Source organism: Anolis carolinensis, unplaced genomic scaffold (assembly GCF_035594765.1).
Source record: "Anolis carolinensis isolate JA03-04 unplaced genomic scaffold, rAnoCar3.1.pri scaffold_9, whole genome shotgun sequence".
Taxonomy (NCBI): Eukaryota; Metazoa; Chordata; class Lepidosauria; order Squamata; family Dactyloidae; genus Anolis; species Anolis carolinensis.
The window spans coordinates 28,555,537-28,578,405 of record NW_026943820.1 but is presented as its reverse complement, the minus strand read 5'-3'; the positions used below and the strand labels follow the sequence as shown (position 1 = coordinate 28,578,405).

General features: G+C 39.0%; 1 protein-coding gene across 1 annotated transcript in view; it reads right to left on the bottom strand.

The window, feature by feature from the left end:
• gpi (glucose-6-phosphate isomerase) overlaps positions 1-22,869 on the bottom strand; it is a 40,661-nt gene that overhangs the window by 9,034 nt on the left and 8,758 nt on the right. Inside the window, exons 2-11 of the mRNA XM_003229006.3 lie at positions 21,368-21,458; positions 20,778-20,846; positions 17,594-17,713; positions 16,977-17,060; positions 16,089-16,235; positions 12,418-12,489; positions 9,925-9,969; positions 8,769-8,822; positions 2,414-2,474; positions 533-576 (exon numbers count right to left, since the gene is read on the bottom strand). Of these exons, the coding sequence (XP_003229054.1) occupies positions 533-576; positions 2,414-2,474; positions 8,769-8,822; positions 9,925-9,969; positions 12,418-12,489; positions 16,089-16,235; positions 16,977-17,060; positions 17,594-17,713; positions 20,778-20,846; positions 21,368-21,458 (787 nt within the window). The remainder of the gene's footprint in view (positions 1-532; positions 577-2,413; positions 2,475-8,768; positions 8,823-9,924; positions 9,970-12,417; positions 12,490-16,088; positions 16,236-16,976; positions 17,061-17,593; positions 17,714-20,777; positions 20,847-21,367; positions 21,459-22,869) is intronic.

Sequence of the window (22,869 nt, the reverse complement as noted above, 5' to 3'; positions counted from 1 at the left end):
TTTATAGGCAGTGTGGAAGAGGCCTAAGTGAGGCCTAACTCTGCCTGTCCCCTGGGCTGAGTGGGTTGATAGGAGACCAAGTGGGTGGAGCTTAGCCTTCTAACTGGCAGCAATTGGATAAAAAAATTATTCCTCTCCCTCTAATTAGGGCTTTATTTTTCTTTTCTTTTTGTTTTATGAACATAGAGGCATGGATGAGGGGTTGTGCTGCCAAGTTTAGTGTTTCTGGGATGTGTAGTTTTGTTGTTTTGTCCTAGGCCGAAATTTCATTACCCTTTTATATATATAAGATATACAATATTGTATATAATATACAATAATAAATAATAACATAATATATTGTATATACATATAATATTGACAATAGTTATAATGTAATACAATATAATACTAATAATAATACAATATAATAATATTAATTATATAATACCTGTAGTATTACTAATAGTATTACAGTATAGTGGTATAGTACAATATAGTAGGATATTCTGAGAAGGATGTTCTGTAAAAAGGAATGCAAACAGGGACTCACCATCCAGTGGGCTCCAGCAAGCAATTTCTCAAAATTGTCATAACCTGCGCACAAACAAGAAAAGAAAACACAGAGAGTGAAAAACCCACCTCCGGAACGTGCACAAACACACACCTATTTCCTATCCCTACTGTCTTTAGGTTTTCTTGGCTCAGTCTCTAAAGCAGACGTGTCCAAAGTCCAGCCCGCGGGCCAATTGCAGCCCATGTTCAAATCTCAACCGGCCCTCAGCCTCTGACATAAAACCAATGTACATATGCGGCAAACATTCAATGCCACTTCTACACAGAACAAGACAGACAATTGTACATAGAGATATATAGGTTTTCCCATCTTCGGCATCTTGGAGGCATGTGCTCGGTTCTGACCACAGGGGGGGGGCTGTCGCTCCATTTTCCTGCCAAAGAGCTTTGTTTGTAAACTTCCTCCTTTTTTGATCAAATTGCCAGCATTTTTTCTGGGTTCCTTTAAAATACCTCCCCATTTTGAAGCGGTACCTATTTATCGACTTGCATTTTTTGTTTTGGAACCAATAGGTTGGCGGAAACTGGGCTAAAGGCCAGGATCTCACCCTGACCCGGGCTTCGAAATGTCAACCTTGGATTGATAAGATTTACTGCAGCTGGTGCTGTGATAAAGCTTGTCCCCAATTAACCATAAAAAAAAAGCTATTTGATTTTGAATCGGATTTAAAAACAAAAAAGGCTGCTTTTTTCATTATTTCAATTTTAGACTCGATCATAATACAAAAAAGGAAAAACAGGTTTCTGGATCAAATTTGATTTTAATATTCAATTTCTCGGGTTTATGAGACCCGGTCTGATTGTCAATTGAAAAACAAAAGAACAAATGATGTGTGGATTGAAAAGCCTCTGTGCATATTGAAAACTCTGGTTTTGATCATCTTCTGGTAAAATATAAAATAGCTTTTTTGTACGCGTATATGGGCCGGGCTTTAGGACAGCAGGTTAAACCACCAGCTGCAGGAAATCTTATCAATCCAAGGTTGACATTTCCAAAACAAAAAATGTGAGTAGATAAATAGGTACCACTTCAAAGTGGGGGAGGTATTTTAAAGGAACCCAGAAAAACTGCCTACCTAGTGGTTTGAAAGCAAAATGTATGTTCTGTGATCCGCCCTGAGTTCCCTTCAGGGTGAGAAGGGCAGAATATAAATATAAATAAATTCATATAAATATAAATAATACATTAATTAATTGAAAAGTGAAAGAATAAGTGAGACACAGACGGATTCCTATGGCTCTCAATGTTTTGTAGTCCTGAATAAGATAAACTGTTGGGTGTGATTTTCCTGGTCACATGCTTTGAATTTAGAAGTTAAGGCGAGCATTTAATAGTGAATGATATATGTAATGTTTCAAATGGACCTGGATATGTTTAATCTCCCAAACAGACTTGATGGTATGAGGACTTCAAACTATGAAAGGCAGAGTGATTTTTATAAAAATTTGGATATATTTGTGTAGAAATGAAAATTTGCAAAATTTTCATAAAATACTTCATTTGCATTGAATGTTAATGTTTCAAATAATATTAAGCTGAATGGTTGGTGCCCTGCTATACATTTTCCCCATACCAAATCCGGCCCGCTTTGCAAAAAGTTTGGACGCCCCTTTTCTAAGACTCCAAATATACAATACGCCTGTACACTTCTCCCCGGAAGGCTATTAGGAATTGTGGGAGTTGCAGTCCAAAAAACCTGGAAGTCTGCCCATGCCTGGTTTAACAGGTAAGTAAACCCTAACAGCCAACCAGAATTCTGCAGTGCGGAATCATTAAAAATAAAAATATTGGCACTATTATTATTATTACAATCGAACACATTGACCCAACATGATGCAAAGCTTTCTGTGTACATACCGATGTGGAGGGCGATGGAGAGGCCAATGGCCGACCACAAGGAATAGCGGCCCCCGACCCACTGCAAAAAAAAGAAACGGGGAGTTAGGAAAAGAGAAACCATCATATAGGTGAATGTAATGAAACATTATAAAAACAATACAGAGTACAGAGAAGGCTAATGTGAGCATTAGAGCTGCACTTTCATACTGCGGCTGCATTGCTGAAGCGGGCCCAGCAGAGATGATAATGATAATAATAATAATAATAATAATAATAATAATAAAACTTTATTTATACCCCGCCACCATCTCCCCAATGGGGACTCGGGGCGGCTTACATGGGGCCATGCCCAAGACAATACAATATAACCATAACATAATACAATTAAATAATACATTACATAAAATAAACAGTACAACATATAATTGAGATTTTTAAGGAACCAATAATGGAATGAAAAACTGCTGGTGACTTTCTACCGCGGTGCTCTAGAGAGCCCTAACCTATTACATCTATTGCGTATGGTTTTCTTTCCAGCAACTGAATGTTTGCCTTATATGTTGGAAACCGCCCCGAGTCCCTTTGGGGAGATAGGGCGGTATACAAATAAAGTTTTTTATTATTTATTTATTACTAATCATATTACAGTATAGTGGTATAGTACAATATAGTAATATCTAATGCTAATATTGTGCTGTGCTAGTAATATAATACATTGTATGTACTGTATATACTCGAGTATAAGCCTAGTTTTTCAGCCCTTTTTTTAAGACTGAAAAAGCCCCCCTCGGCTTATACTCGGGTGAGGGTCATGGTTGGCTTATATTTGGGTCAGCTTATACTCGAGAACATATGGTACATTTATTATTTTTCTCTATTACTATTGGTATTATTACATTTATTATTTTTCTCTATTACTGTTGCTACTATTACATTTATTTTACTCTATTTTTATTATTATTATTATTAATACATTTATTATTTCACCCCGATATTATTATTATTATTATTATTATTGTTGTTGTTGTATTTATTATTTTACTCTATTTATTATTACATGTATTATTTTCCTGTATTTATTATTATTATTACAGTAGAGTCTCACTTATCCAACGTTCTGGATTATCCAACGCATTTTTTGTAGTCAATGTTTTCAATACATCGTGATATTTTGGTGCTAAATTTGTAAATACGGTAATTACTACATAGCATTACTGCGTATTGAACTACTTTTTCTGTCAAATTTGTTGCATAACATGATGTTTTGGTGCTTAATTTGTAAAATCATAACCTAATTTGATGTTTAAAAGGCTTTTCCCTCCTTATTACCTCCTTATTATCTAACATATTTGCTTATCCAATGTTCTGCCGGCCCGTTTATGTTAGATAAGTGAGACTCTACTGTATTACACGTATTATTTTACTCTATTATTATTAAAAGGATACATAAGCACATTTACATTGAAGAAGATGAGAATCATGATTTGATCAGAGTTAGACAGCCTTATCTTAAATTTGAGCTTTATGTAAAAACATTTAACCTACCGATGCCTCAATTTATGTAATTTTATTGGCATCTATCTTTATTTCTGAAATTTACCACCCTCGGCTTATACTGGAGCCAATGGTTTCCCAATTTTTTTTGTGGTAAAATCAGGTGCCTCGGCTTATACTCGGGTCGGCTTATACTCGAGTATATACAGTATATAATTTTAAATATAGTGGTATAGTACAATATAGTAAAGGACTGGCTCCTTTGTTGTCCACCTTCTGCCAGAGCCTAAAAACATGGATGTTCCAGTGCGCTTTTGAGTGAATAGGCCACCATCCACGTATCTCATTTTCAAACGGTGCTGCACTTTAATATTGCCCCCCATTTTATAGGTTTCAGTGTTTTAATGCGATCGGTTCCTTGTCCTCCCCCGCCTGTCTCTATTTTACTCATGGACTTTACTCAGAGTTTTGCACTAATCATGCTCTGTACATAGCAATTGATGCCTTGGTTTTAATAATTGTCATGTTATGTTGTTTTTTAACTATGTTATTGTATTGTGTTTTAAATGTATGGGTGTTTTTCTCATGTAAGCCACCCCAAGTCTCTTCGCGGAGATGGAGGCAGGGTACAAGAATAAAGTTATTATTGTTGTTGTTGTTATTGTATGACACAGCAAACAAGATATATATGCTGGCTTTCGTATCACAAAATCACAAGTCGAACACTTCCCAAGTGTCTAGGACTGTGTGATATTATTATTATTATTATTATTATTATTATTATTATTTTATTATGACACAGCAAACAGGATATATATGCTGGCTTTCGTATCACAAAATCACAAGTCGAACACTTCCCAAATGTCTAGGACTTATTATTATTATTATTATTATTATTATTATTATTATTATTATTTTATTATGACACAGCAAACAAGATATATATGCTGGCTTTCGTATCACAAAATCACAAGTCGAACACTTCCCAAGTGTCTAGGACTGTGTGATATTATTATTATTATTATTATTATTATTATTATTATTATTATTTTATTATGACACAGCAAACAAGATATATATGCTGGCTTTCGTATCACAAAATCACAAGTCGAACACTTCCCAAGTGTCTAGGACTGTGTGATATTATTATTATTATTATTATTATTATTATTTTATTATGACACAGCAAACAAGATAGATATGCTGGCTTTCGTATCACAAATTCACAATTCAAACACTTCCCAAGTGTCTAGGACTGTGTGATGTATTTTAGGATGATGCGTGCAGATCCCAGTAAGGTGGCCTTTTGCAGTTGGGCAGATCGTGATTTTGTCAATGCCTATTGTTTCCAAATGCCGGCTAAGATCTTTTGGCACGGCACCCAGTGTGCCCATCACCACCGGGACCACCTGCACTGGTTTCTGCCAGAGTCTTTGAAGTTCAATCTTGAGGTCCTGATAGCGGCTGAGTTTTTCCTGTTGTTGTTATTATTATTATTATGCTAATATTCTGCTATGCTGGTAATATAATACATTGTATGTAAAGATTATTTGTAAGCCGCTCTGAGTCCCCTTTGGGGTGAGAAGGGCGGGATATAAATGTAATAAATAAATAAATATGGGGGGCGCGGGTTCGGATTTTTCCAATGGAGGAGTCCAAGGGAAGAGTGAATGGAGAAATCCTTGGTCGGACGGTGAGGCCTCTGCCGGGGCAGCTGCTGGTAAGAGGAGCCCCTTCCCACCCGGCTGGGCCTTCGGGCTATTCCTGGCGGTGACATTTGCCTGGCAGAGGGAGAGCCCCAGGTATATGATGGCACAGAAGAAGGTCAGTAAAGGCCAAGGGTCGGCTCTAGCAAGCGAGTGAACTTTTGGTCTGGAGAGTCGACCCCAAACAGCCTCACGGAGAAGACTGTGAAGCTTGCTTGGTCTACACCAGGGGTCCCCAAACTTTTTAAACAGGGGGCCAGTTCACGATCCTTCGGACCATTGGAGGGCCGGACTATAGTTGGCCACCGAGCAATAATAATAAACAACAACAATAAAGAGGGTTGGAAGAGACCCCTTGGGCCATTTAGTCCAACCCCCTTCTGCCTTTGTGCACCGAAAGCACAAGCACAGCACCCCTGACAGATGGCCACCCAGCCTCAATGTTAATAATAATAATAATAATAATAATAATAATAATAATAATAATAATAAAGAGGGTTGTAAGAGACCACTTGGGCCATTTAGTCCAACCCCCTTCTGCCTTTGTGCACCGAAAGCACAAGCACAGCACCCCTGACAGATGGCCACCCAGCCTCAATGTTAAAAATAAATAAAAATAATAATAATAATAATAATAATAATAATAATACAGGGTTTTGGAACACAATACTCCTGACCTCACAATCGTGTTAAAAAACAAAGTATGGATTGTCGATGTTGCAATCCCAGGTGGCAGAAGGATTGAGGAGAAACAACTGGAAAAGCTGACACGATATGAGGATTTAAAGACTGAATTACAAAGACTCTGGTACAAGCCAGTCAAGGTGGTCCCAGTGGTGATCAGTACACTGGGTGCAGTGCCTAAAGACCTTGGCCTGCACTTAAACACAATCGGTGCTGACAAAATTACCATCTGCCAGCTACAGAAGGCCACCTTACTGGGATCTGAATGCGTTATTCGCCGATATATTACAGAGTCCTAGACACTTGGGAAGTGTCCGACGTATGATCCAATACAACAACCAGCAGAGTGTCTGCTGTGGACTCATCTTGTTGTGTTAATAATAATAATAATAATAATAATAATAATAATAATAGCTTTAAGAGAGACCCTTGGGTCATTTAGCCCAACCCCCTTCTGCCCTTGTGCTGTGGGGGCCGGATAAATGGCTTCGATGGGCCGCATCTGGCCCCCGGGCCTTAGTTTGGGGACCCCTGGTCTACACAAACACAAGATGGTCTATGTACAAAGAAAATATGTCCAAATAGCATATTTAATTGTAGTATTATTATGTAAATAGTATTAAATTGCTTACAAGGAGTGACTCTGCTTGTAGTGATAACTCACAGTTGAAATCACCACAAGCACAAGAGTCACTCCTTGTAAGCAATTAGGCACTATATATAAGTTCATTGTTGCTGAGAATACCAACTCCTGAAGAAGGGGATTTTCTCCCCAAAACAGGGTACAAAATTACCCGGGAACCCCTGTAGACGTGGGACTTTATTTGGACTTTAGTTGCAAAGACTTTTTTGAGAGCGGTGCTTCATCATTATTTTCTTCATTCCAGCATACAAGCAACATGATCAATCATCTGTTTACTTTGTTTGGAAGATATTTTCATTGATTATATATACCCCTGAAGCCTATATGCATTGGAACCAATATCAGACTTGGATAACTTTTGTGTTAGAGCTGTTGCTCCTTTTCATTTTGTCTGGTACTACCAAACTGAGCTTTGTACGGGGAACTTTAATAATACTATATGCTAATTGGACATATTTTCTTTGTACATAGACCATCTTGTGTTTGTGTAGATACTTTACAAGTATGCTGGGGTTTTGTATAAAAGCTTGCTTGGTCACCATCATTTCCTCTGAAGATGCTACAGATGCAGGAAAAATGTCAGGAGGAGAAAATGCTGCAAGAACACATTGGCCAGACAGCTTAGAAACCACCCAATACCCCAGTGATTCCGGCTGCAAAAAGCCTTTGACAATGCAAAGCTTCTTGGAGAACTGGCCCCGTTCTGCTCCATGTCCTGACTTACGAGAAGCACTGCAACAAGTGGGCGCTAGAAATAATATCATGCAAAAACTGACGGGCACAAGCTGGGGATCACAACCAGGCACAGTGACAACATCTGCCCTTGAGTTCTGCTCCTCTGCTGCTGAATACGCATGCCCAATGTAGAATACATCTCACCACGTTAAAACAGTGGATGTGGCTCTTAATGAGACATTCCACATTATCACATTGCTGGAGTAATTATACTGTTTAGCTGGCATGGCACCACCTGACATCCGCCGGGAAGTAACAACCAACAATGAAAGGACCAAGGCAGTGACATCTCCGGTTCATCCTCTGTTCAAATATCAGCCAGTATATCAACGCCTTAAATCAAGAAATAGTTTCCTAAGATCTACATAGATACCTCCAGGAACACCTCAGCAAGCGAGAGTCCAAAAGTGGCAGGCTAAAACACGGAATCTCAACCCATGGCTGATACCAAATGAGAGAGTCCTTCCTGGGCAGACAGAAGACTGGGAGATATGGAAGGTGCTCAACAGACGTAGTACCAACCTTAAGAAATGGGCCACAAAGTGGAGTCCACAACATGCGAGTGCAGAGAAGAACAAACCACAGAACATTGAATACAATGGAGCCTGAGCCCTGCCACATGCGCAATAAAGGATCTTCTCACAGCAACACCAGAGGCACTCCAAGTGGCCAGCTACTGGTCAAAGGACATTTAGTATCATGCCAAGCTTTTTAACTTTGTGTTTTTAAATATATTACAACTGTACCCTTGGTTTGCTTCCGACACAATAAATAAATAAATCCCTTCCAAGGAAGGAAACTTTCTGCACAAGTTTTGGCTTGCAACTCTGAACCACGGGTTGGCCAGAGAAAGAACTGCTGGGCTGTAATGATGCTTCTGCGCATTGCTTCTCATTTCACAAAGAACCCAATAATCGCAGTTCCCAAACATTTGCCCTCCAGGTAGCTTGGGATTTCAGCTCCCAGCAGCTCCAGACACCTCCAAATAGTCAGGAATTTTGGGAAACAACCTGGAAGACCACAATCTGGAAATGACTCCCCAAAGATTTCCTGCATCTTTTCTTCTGCCAAAAGAACTGAGAAAGGCCTAGTCTTACGTTGTCTTACTTACGTCCCAAAACTCGAACATGTTCTGAGTGTCGATCCCAAAATCTTTCACTTTAGGCTAAAAAGCAAAGAGAGGAAAAAGAGCAAGAGTCAGATCACAATCGAATTGCATTTGTTGTCAAGTCATGCATCCCTCCATCAATTCCCCATTTTACTTTATTGTTACTAGTTTTATTTTTCATTGTACAAGACTGTATATGACCAGGAGGTCATAAGTTCGAGGCCCGCTCAGAGCTATGTTTGTTTGTCTTTGTCCTGTGTTAAAAAGGCATTGAATGTTTGCCTAATATGTGTAATGTGATCCGCCCTGAGTCCCCTTCGGGGTGAGAAAGAAGGGCGGAATATAAATACTGTAAATAAATAAATAATAAATAAATAAGACTCATCTATCCCGAAATGGTTTATGTTAATATACTTGGCTATAGTCCCCGTCCCCTTAATCAAGGTTGCTGTAAGTGTTATTTATTGCTTATTTAATTGTATAGTTTTATCTGTTTTAATAATATGTTTATTATACTGTTATGTAATGCACTTGTTGTTCTTATAATTGGAAACCGCCCTGAGTCCCTTCTGGGAGATAGGGGGGTATATAAATAAAGTTTTTAAATTATTATTATTTATTATTATTATTGTTGTTGTTTATTACTTGTATTATTTTTAAATTATTGTATGGTTCTGTTTTTATTATGTGTATTGTATTGTTTTTATCATGTTGGAAACTACCCTGAGTCCCCTGAAGAGAAAGGGCGGTATATAAATAAAGTTTTTATTATTATTATTATTATTATTATTATTATTATTATTATTATTAATGTGTATTACTTGTATTATTTTTAAATTATTGTATGGTTCTGTTTTTATTATGTGTATTATATTGTTTTTATCATGTTGGAAACCACCCTGAGTCCCCTGAAGAGAAAGGGCGGTATATAAATAAAGTTTATTATTATTATTATTATTATTATTATTATTATTATTAATGTGTATTACTTGTATTATTTTTAAATTATTGTATGGTTCTGTATTTATTATGTGTATTGTATTGTTTTTATCATGTCGGAAACCACTCTGAGTCCCCTGAAGAAATAGGGCAGTATACAAATAAAAGTTTTTTTTTAATTATTATTATTATTTCTCAGGCGCAGAGGGAACACACTTACCCCATTGGTGGAAAGAGCGACGAAATGCTTGGCCACAGCACCGGGCTAGATATTGGGAACAAAAAAAAAGAAGGCTATTAGGCAAATCGCAACCATTTCTAGGATAAGAAACGCCAAGTACAGTTTTTATTTGCACATTTGCTTTCTACTGTAAATTTCTGTACTTCCTCGTCTTTCCCCTTTGCACATCATGCCCCGAATTTCAGAGCTGAAATTCAACTGCTATTCCTACACAGAACCCACTGAATCTACATTAATCATTAAGTCAATATTTATTTATGTGCCATTGATTGAATGAGTCCACTTTGGCAGGGACTAATATCACTAGTGGCAGACTTTGGGATTCAATAAATAATATATAATACTCATATTATGCTATACTAATAATATATTGTATATACATATAATATTGATAATAATATAATGTAATACAATATAATAATAATAATACCCTATTATAACTGTATATTTATATTACATGTAATATTACTAATAATATTGCAATATAGTGGTATAGTACAATATAGTAATATATAATGCCTATATTGTACTATGCTAATAATATAATATATTGTCTGTACATAGAACTTGTAAGCCGCCCTGAGTCCCCTTCAGGGTGAGAAGGGCAGGATTATTATTTTGTATTACATTATAATTTTACTAGCTGTGCCCGGCCACGCGTTGCTGTGGCGAAGTATGGTGGTATGGAAAATAAAGTATTGAGGAATTGGTGGTAGTTAAGGTAAAGGGTAAAGGTGTGGAGTCCAGATAATCCAGTTAAAGCAGATAATGTAAGATTATAAATGGGTTATATAGCTGTGTGGAAGGGCCTTGAGTCTACACTGCCATCTAATCCAGTTAAAATCCGATAATCTGTATTTTATAGGCAGTGTGAAAGAGGCCTAAGTGAGGCCTAACTCTGCCTGTCCCCTGGGTTAATGGGTTGCTAGGAGACCAAGTGGACGGAGCTTAGCCTTCTAACTGGCAGCAATTGGATAAAAACAATTATTCCTCTCCCTCTAATTAGGACTTTATTTTTCTTTTCTTTTTGTTGTATCAACCTAGAGGCGTGGATGATGGGTTGTGTTGTCAATTTTCGAGGTTGGGGGGCCTGTAGTTTTGTTGTTTTGGTGGTCGCCAGGATTCCATCACTCTTTTATATATATATAGATTATCAATATTATATGTATATACAATATATTATATTATTAGTATAGTATAATATGAGTATTATATATTCTTATATTGTTATATTGACACAGGAGACATGGTGGAAGAATCTTTTGCAGACTCTGCTGTAAGAATTAGACATTGTGGGTAATAGATCTGCATAAATGAGTAGTGTTAAAAAACTTTTTCATGTTGCCATTTTTTTCCCAGGGTCCCAATGCTGAACTAAGGGGATCCCACTTACCAAAGCGACAGAGAGATGTGTGTCCTTTTAAAAGGGGTGAGCAGAGAATTCCTCTGAAGGCCACCCACCTATTCATAGTCCAGGCATCTGCCTTCGGAAAGGCCAGACCCATCTCAAGTGCAACCCGGTCTCAGGCTGCTAAGGAGCTGCCAAGAGTCAAAGCAGCGCTGCCTTCATCTCCTGTTTCCAAGGCAGAAGAAGCCCCCCAAGCCTTCTTGGCTCCCCATAAATTAAATAAAATTAAAATTAAATAAATAAATAAATTCTTCCAACATTCACTATGGTTTCCTTCAGAAACCCGAGTCTGAACACAACCCAGGGGCCGGGCTGTGGCGCAGGCTGTTGAGCAGCCTGCTGCAATTAGTCACTTTGACCATGAAGTCCTGAGTTCGAGGCCAGCCCATGGTGGGGTGAGCACCCGTCAATTAAAAAATAAAAAATAGCCTCTGCTCGTTGCTGACCTAGCAACCCGAAAGATAGTTGCATCTATCAAGTAGGAAATAAGGTACCACTTATAAAAGTGGGGAGGCAAGTTTAACTAATTTACGACACTGGAATGAGGAAGTGCCGTCAGAGTGGATGATGAAGCAGCTGCTCCCCCCTGTGGCCAGAATCAAACATCCCCTCAGGAGAAGGTTAAATTGCCTCTGCGTCTGTCTGTCTCTGTCTTGGTTCGATGTGTTTATGGGCATTGAATGTTTGCCCTATGTCTGTATAATGTGATCCGCCCTGAGTCCCCTTCGCGGTGAGAAAGAAGGGCGGAATATAAATACTGTAAATAAATAACTACAAACTAAAACTCAGGTTGCAAATCATGGCTCTAGAGGAAATTGTGGAGAGCACTTCTGCCCAGAAGCATGGTTAGATACTAACATGGGAGACAGAAATGTACTGAAAATATGAATACTTGGCTTCTGGATAGCAGTAAACGTGTTATGTCTGCATTTGGCATTGTCAGGCGCTCTGGAAGTGTGGAAGTCCCAAACGGATGCTTTAGAGAAGATGTTGTAGTGCGTGCCCAGCTCTGCCTCTCGCTGCCAATGGAGAAGGATCAGTCCCTCAAATACACTTCAACTTACATCTTTTGCTGCCTTAAGGAACCACTCCTTGGCCGTCTCCGCGTTGGTGATGGTCTCTTGAGTGGTGAAAGTCTGTGTGCCAAGAAAGAGAAAAGGAAGAATAGTTGTTATTATTATTATTATTATTATTATTATTATTATTATTATTATTATTAAGGATGATGTATAACAAGGGGGCACAGGGATCACGCTGCAGCGTTTGACCATTCAAAACATATGCCTTATCTCTGCATTCTCCACTGGCAAACAAGTCCATTTCTGCACCAAGACAATCAATTCTGTTCTCTGAATAAAGACTTAGCATTTGCATTATTTGCCCAGTTTTCAGTATTTTGTACAAATATCAGTTGCATCAAGAAGTAAAACACACACACACATACAGAATGGGCAATGCCTCTTGGAAGCCAGCAATATATCTCTCTCTCTATATATATATAAACGCAATGTGCATTTTTCCCAGAGTAAACAACAAAACCACTGGGTTGTTGTATGTCTTTCGGGCTGTGTGGCCATGTTCCAGAAGTATATTCTCTCCTGACGTTTCGCCCACATCTATGGCAGGCATCCTCAGAGGTAAGTGAGACTCTACTGTACATGCAATATTACTAATAATATTGCAATATAGTCGTTTAATATAATATACTGTGTGTATATATACAGTAGAGTCTCATTTATCCAACACTCGCTTATCCAACATTCTGGATTATCCAACGCATTTTTGGAGTCAATGTTTTCAATATATCATGATATTTTGGTGCTAAATTCATAAATACAGTCATTACTACATAGCATTACTGCATATAGAACTACTTTTTCTGCCAAATTTGTTGTCTAACATGATGTTTTGGTGCTTCATTTGTAAAATCATAACCTAATTTGATGTTTAATAGGCTTTTCCTTAATGCCTCCTTATTATCCAACATATTCGCTTATCCAACATTCTGCCGGCCCGTTTATGTTGGATAAGTGAGACTCTACTGTATAGTAATTACAACATAATGTTACTGCGTATTGAACTACTTTTTCTGTCAAATTTGTTGTATAACATGATGTTTTGGTGCTTAATTTGTAAAATCATAACCTATTTTAATATTTAATAGGCTTTTTCTTAATCTCTCCTTATTATCCAACATATTCGGTTATCCAACGTTCTGCCGGCCCGTTTATGTTGGATAAGTGAGACTCTACTGTACTTGTAAACTGTCCTGAGTCCCCTTCGGGTTGAGAAGGGCGGGATATAAATGTCGCTAATAATAATGATAATAATAATAATAATAATAATAATAATAAATAAAGAAGCTTTTATCAATATGATGGCATTACATACGGCCTGCTTATTTCTTTGGGAAACCCAGGAGAAGAGTCATTTGGGATTTAATTTAAAACTGGCCCAAGACAGAGAACAAGCTGTCCTTCCTTCTCACAGTTCATTTGAAAGCATGCAAGAGCCAACGTTTTGATTTGCTTTCTGCTCCAAACCTAAACATGGGGATGTTTGTTCTCCGTGGGTTTTGGACAATTCAACGTCCTCATTAGCAAAGAAACAGCTTTATGAAGGGCAGACACGGCAGACGAGGGTCCTCTCCACTATTGGGGTTTATTCAAGCATTAAAACGCAGCCTTGCAGGCCAACCTTGCATTCCCTATCTCTCTCCCATCCATCCTCAAGTACGGTTGGGTCCCGTTGGGCCACAAAAGGCCCGTTTACAAAGCAAACCTTGCCAAAAAATGCCATTCATCCCCTTCCAAATCTATCCAATTATTTTACAGCAGCAAATGAGAGCCAAAAAATGTGCAGGAAAAAACAACAACGACAAAGGCAGGCCAACAGAAGGTCCCTTTATGCACAAGGTTCGATCATGGCGTTTGCTATTTCCAAGATGAGCTCATGGGAGGAAGAGCAGCACAAGACCGCGCTTGGCATCCGATCCATCGAGAGCCACAGCTTCTCCACTCGGTTTATCAGCCACAATCGCACAAAGAGAAGCCCTGTCCCACAGCATTAAAGGCCCACAAGAATGGGCCACCAAACCAAGCCATAGGCCAACATTCCCAAGTTACAAACATAACTAATTCAGTAGGTTTGTTCTTGTTGAATGTGTTTGTAAGTCAGAGCAGGAACCATTTTAAAATCTACCACCGGCCATATATATAAACCTTTCCCTATGCTATCGATAATACATAATATATGTATATATGTGTGTATATATATGTATATATGTTTATATGTGTGTATACATGCATGTGTGTGTGTGTGTGTATATATATATATATATATATGTGTGTGTGTGTGTGTGTGTATATATATGTATATATGTGTGTATATATGTACGTGTATATGCTTATGTGTATATATGTTTATATATGTGTGTATGTTATGTGTATATGTTATGTTTATATTTATATGTGTGTATATATTATATGTATGTATATATTATATGTGTGTGTGTGTGTGTATATATATATCGTTTTATATACAGGCAGTCCCCAAGTTATGAACAGAACAGGTTCTATGGGTTTGTTCTTAGTTTGAATTTATATGTATGTGCATTTCTTAAGTGTAATTCCAGCAAAATATATAAACCCTTTCCTATGCTATCAGAAACTTATATATATATATATATATTATGCATGCGTTTGTGTATGTGTGTTTATATATATATAAACACACACACAAACATATGCACATAAACACATATACATGAGGGTGAGTCAAAAAGTATTGCCTCCTGTGTCATAAAAACATTATGAATGAACACATAACAGCACAAGTTGCTATAGATCATAGCCTGAACTGTCCTCTACGCAAAATTACCATTCAACATAGACACCATCAATTTGTACACATTGGCACCATCATTTAACCCAGGCATCAAAACCATTTTGGAAAAATTCAAGGTTTTGCTTCATGGTAAAGGTTTCCCCTAACGTTAAGTCCAGTCATGTCCGACTCTGGGGGTTGGTGCTCATCTCCATTTCTAAGCCAAAGAGCCGGCGTTGTCCATAGACCCCTCCAAGGTCATGTGGCCATTGGCATGACTGCATGGAGCGCCGTTACCTTCCCGCCAGAGCAGTACCTATTGATCTACTCACATTGGCATGTTTTCAAACTGCTAGGTTGGCAGAAGCTGGAGCAACAGCGGGCGCCCACTCCGCTCCCAGGATTTGAACCTGGCACCTTTCGGTCTGCAAGTTCAGCAGCTCAGTGCTTTAACACACTTTGCCACCGGGGCTCCTTTTGCTTCATTACTCATATATATATATATATATGAACACTCCTGTGGTGTTTCCTTAGCTGCCTGTGTCCCTGTTCGGAAGATTCGTCCTCACTTTCTGATCCTGTGAGAATAGGATTTTGCAAAATGTGGATTTTGCAAAAACAAGGATTGGGAATGGCAGAAAAAAAGGGGGGCTGTACTGGATGGTCCCTGGGGTCTCTTCCAGCTCTATTACTCTGTGATTCTAAATCAAGTGTATGGGATCCTGAGGAGGAGGCATCTGGAAGGTCAAAGAAGATGCCTGCATCCTGTACGCTCATGAGATCCCATTGTGCTTCCGTCCTTCTTGCCGTTGCTGCGCAGGGACAAACCGGCTGGGAACAACCACGGTGGGTTTGTGTTCTGGGTCACGGGACACGCAAAGAGGCGGAGGGGCCGCTAACAAAGGCATACCTTGGAGGCAATGATGAAGAGCGTTGTCTCCGGGTTGAGCTCGGCCAGGGTCTTGGCCATGTGGGTGCCGTCGATGTTGGACACAAACCAGACGCGGGGGCCGCCCTTAGAGTACGGCTTCAGGGCTTCGGTCACCATCAGCGGGCCCTGGGACAAGGGGAAGAAACCAGTCAAAAGAGCCGTGTCCCAAGTTGGGTCCAATTCCATCACCGGTGGAGTTCAGAGTAATAATTTATTTATAACATAACAATAATGTATTTCTTATATGCCGCCTCCATCTCCCCGAAGGGACTCGGGGCGGCTCACATGGGGACAAAGCCCCAAAAACAACATCTAACATATACATAACATAGTACAAGTTACAACATTAAAATACATAGCAAGCGCCAAACAATTTTAAAAACTTTAAATAACCACTTATCAAAATAATTAGGCAAGGGTTTGTGTTGTTTTGGGGGGGTTGGAACGGATTAATAGCATTTCAATGGGGAAATGTGATTCGACATAAGAGTGATATAAGTAAGGGGCTCGGTCACGGAACGGAATTAAACTCACAAGTCATCATAATAATAGAATCCCAACAGATGGCCCTCCATCCCCTACTTAATAATAATAATAATAATAATAATAATAATAATAGACACAGTAATAAAATAATAATATCGACAACACAATAATAATAATAGTAATAGTAATAGTAATAATAATAATAATAATAATAATAATAATAATAAATCACACAATCCTAAACTCTTGGGAAGTGTTCAACTTGTGATTTTGTGATACAAAATCCAGCATATAGATCTCGTTTACTGTGTCATACTATGTCTTTGTGTCAATAATAATAATAGTTCATAATTATTAACAGAGGTTAGCTGTGCAACTCACCAAGTCTGACCCGCCAATCCCAACGTTGACCACGTCCGTCATGGATTTCCCACTGTAGCCTTTCCAGTCCCCACTGCGAACTTTCTGCAACATGGAAAATAACAGAGCATTGGGATTAAAACAATTTCTAGTAATTAGGATTCCCATTCCTTCCAACAGAACATGAATTGGATCTGGAAATTTGAGCACAATGCTATCTTAGGCCCCTTTTACACTGCTATATAAAATCCAGATTATCTGCTTTGAACTGGATTATGTGGCAGTGTAGACTCATATAACCCCATTCAAAGCAGGTAATGTGGATTTTCTGCTTTGATGATCTGGATTATATGGCTCCAGATACATTATTTGCAGAAGCATCTACAGCAGGCCTAGGCCAACTTCAGCCTTCCCTCCAGGTGTTTTGGACTTCAACTCCCACAATTCCTAGCTGCCAGCTCTTAGGAATTGTGGGAGTTGAAGCCCAAAACACCGGGAGGGAGGGTCGAAGTTGGCCCAGGCCTGATCTACAGCAATTACTGCAAGCTTTGTTATACCATTCCATAGTGCACACAATTACAGCTACGATATATATCATGCTTTTCCTAGAGAGAGCACAACAGCTGTGTCATTCCTACCTGGCAGAAACCCTTCATCTTCTCCAGCACTTTGTTCACATCTGGAACCACGTCTTTGCCGTCCACTAAGATGGGCGTGTTGGAGCGATTCCTCAGAGCGATGTGGAGCACGGCACGGTTCTGAAACAAGAAGGAATAATAATCAGGCAGGGACGGAGAGACATGAGAAATAAGTCATGCATGAAATTACACTATGCCACACAATTTCTGTTCCTGGGTTATCAAAGTCATTTCCTAATTGGCTCTATCCTAAAAACACAGGAAAGGTTTATTAAACTGCAAAAACTTGCACCCCACTGCACAATTATTATTGCACAATATTGCACAATTCTATCACTACTCTATAACTACACGTATTATTATTATTATTATTTTACACTAAGGTAAAGGTAAAGGTTTTCCCCTGATGTTAAGTCCAGTCGTTTCCGACTCTGGGGGTTGGTGCTCATCTCCATTTCTAAGCCGAAGAGCCGGCGTTGTCCATAGACACCTCCTTGGTAATGTGGCCATTGGCATGACGGCATGGAGCGCCGTTACATATTACACCATGTAATACGATTTTTTCCTGGGTTATCAATGTCATTTCCTAATTGGTTGTATCATAAAAACATGGGAAAAGTTTTATAAATTGCACAAACTGTTTCTGCAGGAGGGACATTTATTTATTACAATATTTATATCCCGCCCTTCTCACCCAGTTCAAAGCAGATAATCTGGATTGTATATGGCCGTGTAGAAAGGGCCTTAGAGATTTCTGAAGACAGAAGGAGGAGGCCAAGCCGGCCACAAACAGGCTTGGAGAACCACAAAAAGATGGAAAGGAACTGAAGGAAGTTTCCTAACTTTATTACAGAAACTTCCTAATTTCACGGCTTCGTTCGGCCCGATTCTTAACGCTCCCCAGATCCGTCTCTCAAAGGAGAAGTGACCGTTTTAAAAAGCAAGAGAAGCTTCCTGTAAAAAGCAAGAGTGGTCAAATGGCTGTTTGGTTACATGCGGCAAAATCAGGAAAGATCCTTTTTCTCAGGAAAGAGAGGCTCTGTGGAAGGACAACATTCACTGGGAGCAAGGCTTGCATTTCAGCCCTTTTTCTATCAGATCGACTGGATGGAGGCTTCCCTTTGGATTAACCTTCCCTCGGCCTCATCCGGATTATTTCTTTGTTCATCTCAAGGACTAACTCTAAAGCTTGCATAACTCCTCTAAGATTTAGAAGGCGGAAAAAGAGAGGGCCAAGTATGTTGCATCCACCATTTCGATCATTTTGATGTGAATTAAAAACAACACGTTCTCATTTAGAAGATTTGGAAGTAGCCAATGTTTACGACTCCTCAGAAGGAAAAGAATAATGGAACATTATTACAAGTGGAACATGGTGCATTGGGGAGATGGTGGCGGGATACAAAAATAAAGTATTATTATTATTATTATTATTATTATTATTATTGTTATTATTTTAGTACAATATAGTAATACATAATGTTTATATTGTGCTATGCTAATAATATATTGTATATCCATATAATATTGATAATATTGTTAATACAATATAATAATAATACACTATCATAATTGTATATATTACATGTAATACAACTAATAATATTGAAGGATAGTGGTATAGTACAATATTGTAATACATAATGCTTATATTGTGCTATGCTAATAATATATTGTATGTAGATATAACTTGTAAGCTGCCCTGAGTCCCCTTTGAGGTGAGAAGGGTGAGATAGAAATGTTGCAAATAAAATAAATAAATAAAAAGTGTTCATGAACTGCAGCTCATCTGCTTCAGACCCAGATTGTACCGTATATAAACCCTTTTTTGTTTTCTTCCCTCTGGCAACAAGCTGCCCATTTCAACGCACAGCTTGAAAAAGAGGAGAGGATATAACCAGCACAAGCCTGTCCAGATATGTTCAGACACAAACAAGTATGTCTCAACACAAAGCTGCTTTTTGTTGTTTGGCCGTGCATGCCGAAACATGGTGCTTCAGTGACACAGACCTGAAAGAACATCAGAATCAATACAGTAGCTAATGAACAAAGGATGTCTCCAGGCAGTAAACAATTCAAAGGGGACAAAGACCAGGCTACTTGTAGGCAGATGCCCTCAAGATTGACGATGCAATCTTCTTAGTTACTCACATGCGAATGGATTGATCTCATTTGCAAATCAAGCTTGCTATTTGCACCTTTTACTAGTTTAGCAGACAATGGTTCTTTTCTCCCACCCTGGACATCATTTCACAGTTGTATATACTCCACTTGCTTGACTATCATCATTGTCTCTGAAGATTCCACCCACAGATGCAGGCCAAAGGCCCGGCTGTGGCGCAGCTGGTTAGTAGCAGCTGCAATAAATCACTACCGACTGAAAGCTCATGAGTTCGATCCATGCACTTCTACACTATCTATATATATAAAAATGTAATGTGGCATTTTACTATGGAGTAAACAACAAAACCACTGAACCCAATCACACCAAATTTGGCCACAAAGGGCATAGTCGTCCAGTCTATGTCTTTCAATCAAAAATACCTAGAAAAATAGTCCAAATTACAGAGGATGAGGAAGAGCCTTTCTCCCCCTAACTGCCAGTTAGATAGGTAGGCTCCACTGCCTTTAGTAAATAAAGAGCAACACTCTGAAAGCAGGGAAATTGGGATTTCCAGAAAGGAAACAACTCCCAACAAAGCTAACACCTTCCAACAAAGGATTCCCCTAGGCAGGAAGCAACCAGGCTTTGAAGCTGCAAGGCCATTAAATGCTAATCAAGGTAGCTAATTGCTGCAGTCATACCTGCCACACCGAGACTATTAATTGCTATTCAACCTGGCCTCAAGGATGCCCTATGTAGAAAGTGGCCAGGCTTTGAGGCTGCAAGGCTATTCACTGCTATTCCACCCGGCCAACAAATGATTCCCATAGCCACAGCAACACGTGGTCGGGCGCAGCTAGTCCATTATTAAGTTCAATAGGTTGGCTTTGTGTGGCTCCTATGGCCAAACAACTGGTTTTTCAAGAACGAAGCTTATTTACGTAACAGAAGAAATGGGTGCAAACCACATCTTGACCAGAAGCACAAGGAAATCCACAGGTCAGTGGTTCTCATCACTCACCATTATTAACCTTCAGCAGAAATCTTTCTACATAACTAAGATTGAAAAAAGGCTCATACCTCGGTGAAGTTGATCTTTTCCCCACTGAACATTTGCTCTCGGGCTTTTTCAATGCCCCTGGATTTTGCCTGGAAATAAAACATTTGATATTTATTTAGTCGGTATATAAATTAAATAAATAAATTTATAGTCAAGAGCCATAACAGTCACATTACAGAAATGAATACACTCTGGGAAGCAAAAAAGAAGACAGCTAAGAGCAGGGCAGCAATCTTGTCTATCTCTTGGATTTCTCCCAATTAATAAGAGCTTCAATGTGTCAATAATCTCCAATACATAATGCACAAGATTATTGACTTCATGCACAAACTCTCATGGCAGATATTGCGCCATGAGAAAGAGCAGCAGCTGGATTACAATATGCTAGAAATGAGAAGTTATTTGTTTGCAACATGTCATCTTATCAGTTGTTGACATTTTCAGGAAAGAATTCGCGTTCTTGATGTTTTCGAATGTGGACGTTTTACTTCTTGTACTTGGTATATTACTGCAATACAAATGTGATTAAGCCACTTTGAGCCTCCTTGTGGAGAGAAAAAGCGGAGTATAAATAAACACAAACATAGTAATAAAACGAGTTGCCATTTACCACGTCAATCAACAGCTTCATGACATCTTCAGTGACGAGGTTCTTCGAATAGTCAACCAGGATGTCCCCCTGATCGGTGTTGAGAGTCAAGCTGCCAAAATAACAACAAAAAAGGCTGGCCTGTTATATAGTGCTAGATAGATAATGCTGTATTAGATAGCAATCCATTTTATGTAACTCCAGTGTGTGAAAAATACAGTTCTAATGGACATGTGGTCACAGCACAGGGTTATTGTGGTTTTCGGGCTGTGTGGCCATGTTCCAGAAGTATTCTCTCCTGACGTTTCGCCCACATCTATGGCAGGCATCCTCAGAGGTTGTGGTGATATATACCTCATAACCCTTGAGGATGCCTGCCATAGATGTGGGCGAAACGTCAGGAGAGAATACTTCTGGAACATGGCCATATAGACTGGAAAATACACAGTAATCCTATGACAAGAATTGTATCATTTCCTGTGGTCCCTATGGGTATAAAAGTATGGGGAGACATGTGCATGACTCTCACCATGATCCCTTGCCATGTGGATCTCTCATCATGACAATATCTTGTTCAGAGTCTGTATTGTTGTGAGTATATCGCCATATATACCAATAGCAGAACTAACGTAAACAATTGTACATATAGCAACGAGTGAAGAATAACACCTTCGAAAGAAGCCATAGCTCAAGTACTTTATTAAAGCGACGAGCGGCAAACAAAGTCAGAAGCTGTGCTATAAATCTCTGCTAAATACAGATAAAGACTCTGCAGTGTTTTGGTTCAAGCTAACTGCTTGCCTTGAGACAATCAATCCCATGCGCAGCTCAGGAAGGACATGAAAGGAGAAAATAATTCATGTATTTACCCAAGCAGGTGTTTTGTTTGTTTATTTAACACAACAATATAGAACATAAATATTTCCATCTGAAAGGTACTGAAAGAACAAGCCTCATTAGAAGTTACTGTGACAACTTCAAAGCACTGTTTTTGCTTGGATACCTTGGAGGTCTGTTATTTCATCAGCACAGGTGTCCATACCCTTCATTGCAAGAAGTAGATTTCTATTATTTCACGGCATCATTGGGTCTAGTTATTTCACAAACAGCAAGACAAAGCTCAATGAGCTTTAAACCTGATGGTTCTTGCTGGTTTTTGGGTCCCATCCCACTGAGACTTTGGCTTTGCCCAGCAAAGGAATGCAGCCTTTGACAACTTACTAGCCTCACCTGCCAGGACTTGTGCCCTGCTGTGTTTGCAAGGCCCTTTTATTAATAAAAAGGGATTTGTTTGCCATTAGGGAACAATGCATTTCATATGTACACACACACACTTTGTACAGAGTTCAGCACCAAGGCTGGAAACAAGACTCAATTCTCATTTCAGTAAGAAACTCTATGCGAAGCAAGGATGCTGAGTCATTTTATTTAAAAGATAGAACCACTGCTAGAGTGCAACCACAAGTCATGCTTTCGGCTCAGTTTAGACAGTAATCCTGTTTGGGAATTACGTAATATAATCT